This window comes from Meleagris gallopavo, chromosome 23 (assembly GCF_000146605.3).
Source record: "Meleagris gallopavo isolate NT-WF06-2002-E0010 breed Aviagen turkey brand Nicholas breeding stock chromosome 23, Turkey_5.1, whole genome shotgun sequence".
Taxonomy (NCBI): Eukaryota; Metazoa; Chordata; class Aves; order Galliformes; family Phasianidae; genus Meleagris; species Meleagris gallopavo.
This window is the reverse complement of record NC_015033.2, coordinates 1,598,105-1,607,039: the sequence shown is the minus strand read 5'-3', so window position 1 is coordinate 1,607,039 and position 8,935 is coordinate 1,598,105. Positions and strand designations below refer to the sequence as shown.

At 41.3% G+C, this 8,935-nt stretch overlaps 2 protein-coding genes across 3 annotated transcripts; one reads left to right on the top strand and one right to left on the bottom strand.

Moving 5' to 3' along the window:
* Positions 1–8: 8 nt before the first annotated feature.
* DFFA (DNA fragmentation factor subunit alpha) lies at positions 9–6,700 on the top strand. 2 transcript variants are annotated; one of them, XM_019622463.2, is made up of 5 exons: positions 9–224; positions 556–686; positions 1,267–1,456; positions 1,815–1,969; positions 2,374–6,700. In XM_019622463.2, exons 2-5 carry the CDS (start codon positions 666–668, stop codon positions 2,575–2,577), a joined length of 570 nt encoding a protein of 189 aa, XP_019478008.1. In that variant the 5' UTR covers positions 9–224; positions 556–665; the 3' UTR covers positions 2,578–6,700. The 2 variants fall into 2 exon arrangements, with proteins under 2 accessions (XP_019478008.1, XP_019478007.1); XM_019622462.2 differs by lacking the exon at positions 9–224 and having other exon boundaries at positions 241–686.
* CENPS (centromere protein S) lies at positions 6,358–8,931 on the bottom strand (the record flags this gene model as incomplete). The annotated part of the gene is made up of 4 exons (XM_010722844.1): positions 6,358–6,959; positions 7,670–7,736; positions 8,445–8,478; positions 8,826–8,931. Coding segments are annotated over 4 exons (357 nt in total), but the record flags the coding sequence as incomplete, so codon positions are not given.
* Positions 8,932–8,935: the final 4 nt, after the last annotated feature.

Sequence of the window (8,935 nt, the reverse complement as noted above, 5' to 3'; positions counted from 1 at the left end):
GCACGGCCCCTGAAAGAGCCCGGGGCCGGCGCTAACGGCACTGAACGTTTCTCTGCGCGCAGCTGGCCGCGCTCTGGCTATCGGCGAGGACGGGCGGCCCATCACCTTGGTGCTGGCGGAGGATGGCACCATCGTGGACGACGAGGACTATTTCCTGTGCCTGCCATCCAACACCAAGTTCGTGGCGCTGGCCAAGGGCGAGAGGTGGTCCGGGAGGAGCGCAGGTAGCGGCGGCGCGGGGCGGCTCTTCCCGGCGGGGAGAAATGGGGGCGGCGAGCGGAGCTGCCGGGTACGAGCGGGGCTGTGAGAGCGAGAAAGGGCCCCGGAAAGGAGGCAAACTGCCCCAGATTTTACGCCCTCGATCAGCTGAACGGGGAGGCCAAGCCAGAGAGCCTCATTTTAGCAAGGAGCTGCTCCGTGAGAGATGTCACCGTCCGGTTTTTACACCGCTTAAAAAAAAGCAGCGTTAAATAACTGTAAATGAGAGGTAATGGCTCTCGTTCCGATCTCGATAGCTTTGTGTTTTCATCTTTTGGCTGATGATGTTAATGGCAGAATGCAGATCGACGTGGCTCTCAGAGCCTGCGGATGAAGTGGACAGCGGTGCAGAGAGGTGGAGGCAGCTGGCCCGGCAGCTGAAGGGTGACCTGGCCAACATCATCCTGATGTCTGAAGAAGACCTGCAGGTACAGAGGGGAGGACCAAGCAGGGACCAAGCCTGTCCATATTTTGCAAAAGATGGCACAGAACAGAATAAGTAAATCAGATCTCAAAGCTTAATTCAGCTGTTGTTTCTTTGGCTGTGGTGCTAAAGTGAAATTTCTCCTTGAGGAGGATCCCTTTTCCACTGACAGCACAAGTGCCAGAGGAAGATGCTCTAAACCACTGATTATCTCTTACAGCATGTCTTTGTGATTCTGCCCCTTCTTGCAGCATGCAGATTCCTAAGTGCCAGCCTGCTGGCTTTCTTTTGTGTGCTTCCACACTCGCTTAAGAATTGGTACTTTGATTGCCTGGAATTGTCAGGCAAAAAATCATCATGCTAAAAATGCACAATTCTATACCTTCCTGAATATCTCTGGGCTGCTGGAATGCCACCGCAGCTTTTCATAACCAGGCTGACTGCTGTGAAAACCTTGTGAAATACACAAGGTTTCACAAAGGTGGAGGCTCTGTCATTCAGGCTTGTTGTTTGTGCTGTAATCAGTGTGATGGAATTGCTCAATCACTCAGTCCATATAACAGGAGCACTCCTATTGTTTTAAGGTGCTTGTTGATGTACCATGTTCAGATCTGGCAGAGGAACTTGCCCAAAGTCAAGCCAAAACCCAGGTATTGCAGGACACCCTGCAGCAGGTGCTGGACAGACGAGAAGAGGAACGTCAGTCAAAGCAGCTCCTGGAACTCTACTTAGAGGCCTTGAAAAATGAAGACAACATCTTAAGCAAAGTAGCAGGTAGGGAACATTAGGATGCTGAAAAAGGAGTTTTCAGAGAAGCCTGAAAGAGTTGAATGGGATAAATAAGTGGAAGAAGGACTGGGGCGAGTCACTTGCTATTAACATCACTGATTGAATAGCAGGTGTAGTGGAAGAGTTCTCTGAATGGGAGAGGCCAGGAGTCCTTTCACTGCTGTCACATTGCTTACAGTGCCTGAAAATAGAATATGGGGAAAAGCTTACATAGTGTAGTCATCCTTAATATTATGGATTTCCTAAATTAGAGGCTGCATAACTAATCTCAAAAAGAACAATGCAGTCTGGGCCACGCTTCCTGTCCTGTGCATGTGGCTGTGATGATTCTTCTGTTTTTCAGAGTCTGAGAGCGCACCGGGAAAGGAGATGGATGTGGTTGACACAGGTACCAGCAGTGCAGGGACTTCAGCCAGAACAGCCCTCAGTAACCAGATCTTTGCTGTTTTGAAAGAGAAACCTGCCCCAGAGCTCTGCTTGGACAGTCAGACTCTAGAGGTGGGTGAGGATCATACAATCATGTATACAACCATGGCAAATCTCTCCTCTTGGGAGGAAGGGTTGAGAGGGGAAGCCTCTGGGGCACAAAAAGGAAAGTGAGTAAATTAGCCAGGAGAAAGTGATTATATTAAATTGTTAATCTCACTTTTCTCTGCTGCAGAAACAAAGTAACTGCTTTCCGCTAGTTTGAACATAGAGCTTCAAGTACTTCATAGAGCTCTAAGTACTGGTAGGATATAAAGAAAAATACATTAGCCTAAGAGATACAAGATGTAAGCTGGAAACATCTTCAACACCAAATTGGCATTAAATTAAAATGTCTCATTACTGCTGTGTGTGGGGGCAGAGGGTTGTGGTGTTAGAGCATGTGGGCAGCACTGTTACAAGTCTGTCTCTTACAGCTGGTGGTGAAAGAAGACACACAAGCCCTGGCTGCAGCTTTAGGCTGGGACAAGCAGAAAGCTGAAGCTGTACAACAAGCCTGTGATCAGGAGCTCTCCAAGCGTCTACAGCAAGTGCAGACTTTGCACTCCCTGAGGAGCACATCAAGGGGCAAGAAAGCACTACCTTGTGGAGATGGGCTTAGTTCAAAACGCAAAAAATAAGACTATACTTCTGCCTCAAGTGTCAGGGAAATGCAAGTAGTTGTGGGTTGCTTTTTTTTTTTTTTTAATAATTAGAACCAACAGAAATAAGGTATGTCCTGGGAGCCATAGTTTGCTGGTCATACTGTGGTCTGGCTGCAGAAACTAAAATTTGGACATTGTCCTGAGGCATAAATACTTGTGATGATTCAAATCATGTGTAACCAAAGGGATTTGGATTTTTTGCAGAGTAGTAAAACAATGGTATTGCTAAGCACAGCGTGTAAGAGTTCAGCTTTGAATAGCTCGTTGGGGTGGGAGCCAGAAAATTCCATCTGATAATGCTGATCTAGCTCTGAAGCCTCAGGCAGTTTGCTCACCTTCCCACAATTTTCAGCAGAAAGGATGAAAATTATTTACATCATTAATGAACAGAAAGCAGGCATTTTGATCATTGCTCACTGAACACAGAATTGTTTTTTTTTGTTTTTTTGGTGTTTTTTTTTTGAGGGATTTATTGTGATATTAGCATTGTGCAGTTTTTCCAGCTGCTTCCTTTAATCTCCAGCCTGGCATCTAGGCACTTGGAATTCTCATGCTAATCTTACCAGTTAAAGTAAAATCAAAATTTCTTCTGTGTTTTTTTTTTGTTGTGGTTGTGGGGATTTTTTTGTTTGTTTATTTTTCATGTAAAAAACTCCTGCATCTTTCAGTGTAGTGCAAGCACTAATTTGTAGAACAGGTAAAGTGGAAATGCTTGTTTTGAATGGCTGTGGGGCAGAAGACTTGTATTTGGCCTGTCTGTATTCTAACCATCGGTATATCATCATGACACCTCTGTATTAACCTGCTTATTTTTAAATTGAATGAATTATCATGTCTTTAAAACTCTTTTTTACTAAAATGTTGGATTAATTTTGATGTGGCTGCTATGATTAAAGAATGTGCCAGTAAGTATAGTATTATGTTAAGGACTGTAGAAGAACTTAAATACAGAAGTGTTCCCTATTCTACTCACTCAAAAATGTTGTGGAAATACAGGTGCATTCACACCAGTGTGAACATTACAGCAGAACTCTCAGTTTTGGGAGATGGACATGAAATAATCTGAAAGGTAAGATAGAACCTAATGTTTTTGTAGCTATCAGTGTTTTCTGTTACCACGCAAAACCCACTGACTGAACATAACTTTAAATGGGGCAGGCTGCCTTCTGCTAAGTACTGCTACAGCAGGCATTCAGGCGAACCCACTGTATGAAGATTTGAGTTGGATTGTGGCACATACAAAGTTACACTGCCTGTGTAATTATTATGTATCCTTGCCAGTTCAGTGTGTCTGGGCAAGTACCCACTGAGATTTGACTGGAATTGGAGGGAAGCTTGCAGTCACCTTGAAGCCTGTTTTGCCAAGGCATGTAATTGCTTCTTACAGTATATATTTCTGGCTTGTAACATTGCAGGCCATGGCAGGTAAAAGAGTTTCCTGCTGTTTTTAATAGCTACTTATTACAGTCTTTTTATGTTCAAGCCTTTATGAAAGAGCGTATATGGCTGTCCATAAACAATTTTTGAAGCATGCTCTATTACACTGAGAGCTCATTACACTGAGTGCACTGGGCATACTAGCTGTCAGCAGGCTTTTTCTGTGAGCTCATGACTCACATTCTTCCTGTTATCAACTATTTTATCAATCTTGCTCAAGGCTGCAATACTTTGCTTTTTTCTAGCTCAGCTTAGCAATGGAAATCCTACTGCTCATGCTGTACAAGAGGAAAGGAGGATTTTACCCGGAGCTTTTTCACATATATCTAAAATAACAGATAGCATAATTGCTGACATCCTGCATGTATTAGGAATATTGAACTCACCTACTTCAGGCAAATTCTGAGCTGGAAGTCACAGAGACCATGCTGATACTTCTTGTAGAAGGCAGTGATGATCCTTCAAATCTAACTTTAAGAAAACAAATAGAGGGCTTTCACTGCTGTTCTTTCTTTTTTTCTGTTACCAAGGTTAGAGCTTAGATGCCTGCAAGTTATTCAATATTGCAGTTCTTAAACTTCAGAATTAAATTATTAACGTGGCCTAGCATAGTCTGAATTAAACAGATACTTTTTTTCTTAATCATTCTGTTACAGTAACAAAATAATCAGACTTTTATAAGCTGATGGGAGCTGCAGTTCAGCTTTCAGCTTAACTTTCAGGAGTAATTTGAATCATCTGCAAAGAGCACATACTTAGTACTTAGCTCTCCTTAAAGCTCTCTTATAGTCAACATTCTTCAAATGTCTCAGTGAAAAATGAGAAGCAATTAGCTAATAGGCTAACGGACTTCAGTGCTGTATCTCATCCCCTAATTTCTATGAAAAATCATTTTTTAATGGTCAAGTTTATGTACTGCTGCTTGGATCTATTTCAACAGTGCAATCAATCAAAGCTGAAAACTAAAATACCTCAATTAATGGCATTTTTAAATGTAGCAGTTCAATTATCCTTATAAATTGGCTTTTTTTTTAGGGTAGCCTTCTGATCATTATATTCTGAATGTCAGTTCAGAGCTAGAATTCTGTCAGTGAAAACAAAGAGCTACTGCCAGATCTAGTGTTTCTACATCAAACAATCACAGAACTTTTCAGTACACAACCTCCAGCTTTCAGCCAGCACCGTCCATATACCAGCAGTGTTACATGCACAAGTGTTTGGTCAGAAGTGACAGATTTTAGCTGAGGACAACAGACAATTGAAGCACCATCTCCATTAGAGACAGAAGCGTAGATCAAAGCAAAAAATGATATTTGGTCACTCTGCTTATCTAGCATATGCAAATCAGGAGAAACAAACCATGCTCTGTAATTTAATTTAACACTAGATTAGATGTATGTTTTGTAGATGAAAAGTGTTTGATTCACTTTAGCTCAGTTAAGCTGCAAATTCCCTAACTATGCAAAAATTAGCATTTCCTTGATGTAATTCCTTTAAGAAGTTTTAAAATTTAAACATAGGAACAGTGCTGCACGTGATTCATAAGTATGAACATCTTATAGGTGCTCAGGAGGGAGGGATGCAGCACAGGTCTTGAACATTGCCAGAAGACAAAAGCTGGGGTGGCTGCTGCTTTGCTCTGTTAATGACAAAACATTTAGAATATCAAAGCCCCAACTTAATCTTCATTATTTACACATCCAAGTAAACAAACCTACCTTGTAACAGGTTCCTTTCTCAGAAATACATTTGCCATGAATGAGTAGCCTCAATTAATGGTCTTCAACTGTGTTAATGATTTCTTCCTTAAAACATCACATACTCTTGCATCTCCTATATGAAGTGGGCTGATGACCAGTATATATGACAACACACAAAGCCTCACAAACTTCAGGAAAGCAAGTAATGTATAGGGACATTATTAAAATAAAATAAAATAAAATATGAAAAGTAAGGAAACACCAGCAAGAGGAAAGATTTTCTGTTGAATACAGAATCTCTACAGTTTATCATCATCTACCTAGATTACTCTGCATTAGTCAGTAGAATAATTAATTTAAAAAATTATCTTATTCCTGGAGGTGGAGCAGTTCTGGACTGGGAAACAGGAGAATATTTAAAAGTGCCATTGTGAAATGTAGATCTGAAGGTAGGAGGAATTCGTTTTTAGTCAGCGTTTGGGAAGCCCGTATCAGACCAGCAGAGGGCAATAGTGATTTCCGACCACCACTAAGAGGGCCGTATTCCGCAACGTTTAGAAAGTGTCACACAACTTCTTGGAGGTGATTACTGTACATCAACAAAATCACAGGAGAGAAATGACACAGAATATGCTTTAATTGCCAAGACAACAAGAGATACGGCTATTAAAAAGGAAAATGTTTATAATATCTAAACAAATCTATCAGAAATGGAAGTGAGGAAGAGGTAAAAAAATTATTGGAGAAATTAAATTGTCCTTTGCAGGGAGTTGCACATACTGAGGTATGAATATGCTCAGTGGATATGCTTGGCTTTAAATTCTATCAATAAAGGAGTTTCTTCTTAATAACAGTAAGGTTTTGTTTAGTGAACAATTAAGGCATTTTGGCTGTAAACTTTGTTGAAATCTGACAGTCCTTTCATTTTTGGAACAAGAAAATGTAACTAAGCACATTTACATAAAAAAAAAAAATCATTAAGCTTGCTAACCTGCAAGAGCAATCACTGGCAGGCTAACCTTGGTCTTCTAGGATAGTAAGGGAAGACCAGAGAAGTTATTGAAAGGTAAATCATGCCATGTTAGAATCTTCACTTTCAGTCACAGGTGTTTCATTTTCCTCAATTCTCTTTCCCTTAGCTGCACTGGACTTCTTCTTCTTCTCCTTTTGTTCCATGCTACTTGATGCAAGCTCTTCACTCTTCTGGGTGATGTACTTAAGCTGAGAAAAATAAACTAATCAGTGGTCTAATGAGGAACATTAGACCTTGACATAAATAGTGCACAATTATTAAGAACAAAAAATTCAGCTCCAGTCTTAGCCTTTACTATGCCCTTTCACTCTGAGTTCTTGTTGCATAGTTTAAATCACACATAAGGGGAAAAAAATGCATAAAATGAAAGTTAGCATTCAATTTAGCCTTCAAAACTTCATTTGCAGTTCTGTTTTTAAAAGCAGCACCAATTTATACTGTAAAGTTCCTAAAAAGCAAAGATAAGCCTCCTCCTATAGGCCAGCACATAAGAGAAATGAACTGAATCACCCTTATGTTAATCCTACTAGGAGACCCAGCACCTTGACGTGGGTGCAAACTGTGTCTGACCTTAGGCTAAAATAAAGGAATACAATGTCAGGAAAAATATAGTGCTTGTTTATTGTATTCGTACATTTGGAACATCAGAAGCTCTACTGCAACCACAGCATTGTTGCTTAAATTGCGATCAGATGCCCACAGTGAGGCATAGTATCATGAAGAAAAATGTGATGAAAATTAAAACAAATCATGGGATCATGCCCATCCATCATCTATAAACCAGTTAAACTGCTTAAACAACAGCTGCTTCAACATTTAAAGCCTTCACTCAGATGCTCTTAGGAATTAATCAACAGGTATGAGGAAGTTGTAAGACAGAAAATACAGTGAATCTCACCAAAGAATTGCTCCTTCTAGCCAAAAGCTTCACGTCTTCTGAAGTGATTGTGCTTCGCTTTGCATGCCTGCATATAATTTAAAAACACTTCTTGATGTGTTTGCTAACTCCAGGTGTAAAAAGTCACGCAGAACATTTAACTAATGGGGCCTAATATGGACCCAGTAAACCAACAATACCCATCTTTTGTAAAAAGGATTTTGTGTGCTGAGTCACATATGCATACATCCAAATACACATATGTAGAAACAGTAGCGTTCAGTAACCAGAACATCAGGCACTGCCACTCACTCTGACTTCCCAGTGTGTTACTGAGTTGGTTTTCACTCAGACACAGACTCCTTAAACATTCCCTTACCTCCTTGGAGCAACCAGTCGAACCACAGGTATGCTAGCAAGCATCTGTCACTCCCAAACCACCCAGCACCACTACACATCAACACAGCTGACAATTATATGCAGTTCGCTAATCTAAATAATCAAACATGCTGCACATGTGGACTTCCAAGATGAGGAAGAACCAATAGCAGCATGTCTATTTCTTAATTACACAGTAACTATTTAATCAGCCAAGATTGCTCTTTAAAACCTTAAAAAAGAATTGCAAGATGCATTTTAAAGATTATGCAATTAAAATCAGATGTATTGCCTGATGTTTGGGTGGTCTGATGGAGACAGGGGCTGGACTCGATGATCCTTAAGGTCCCTTCCAGCATGGGACATTATTTAATTCAGGCTAATACAAAATGCCTTCACAATGTCCTGGCAAACATACCTGGCAAACATCTCGAGGTCTCTTGCAAAGTTTTCTGGAGAAAAAAGAGAGAGACATGTTGTATTTTAGAATGTTGCATCTGATTTGGAAGAGCTACGTGATGCTCTAATACAAAGGTGCAATGGCAAATTGTCAAATTAAGTTACAAGAAGCGACCACAGCTTGTTCTCACACATCACTGCTGCAGAGGCAGATGGGCCGCGAGTACTTCGCATACATTTAAGTGCTTTTTCGAGGTAAGAAAAACAGAATGACTATTTCTTGTAGCTGTAAAGTCACGACACAAGAAGCTCTGCGTCACTGACAGCCCGAGGCTCTTTCTCTTAGCGCAGCTCATCCCCAGCAGCTGCCGTTGGGCCGCAGGGTAACACGCAGACGTACCGCACTGCCTGAAGGTGATCTCGGATATGGCGGCGACGGTTTGCTTGCTGAACAGCACGCCCTTGTCCTCAGCGACGCCCTGGCACAGGCAGCCCGTCGTGTAGTGCACC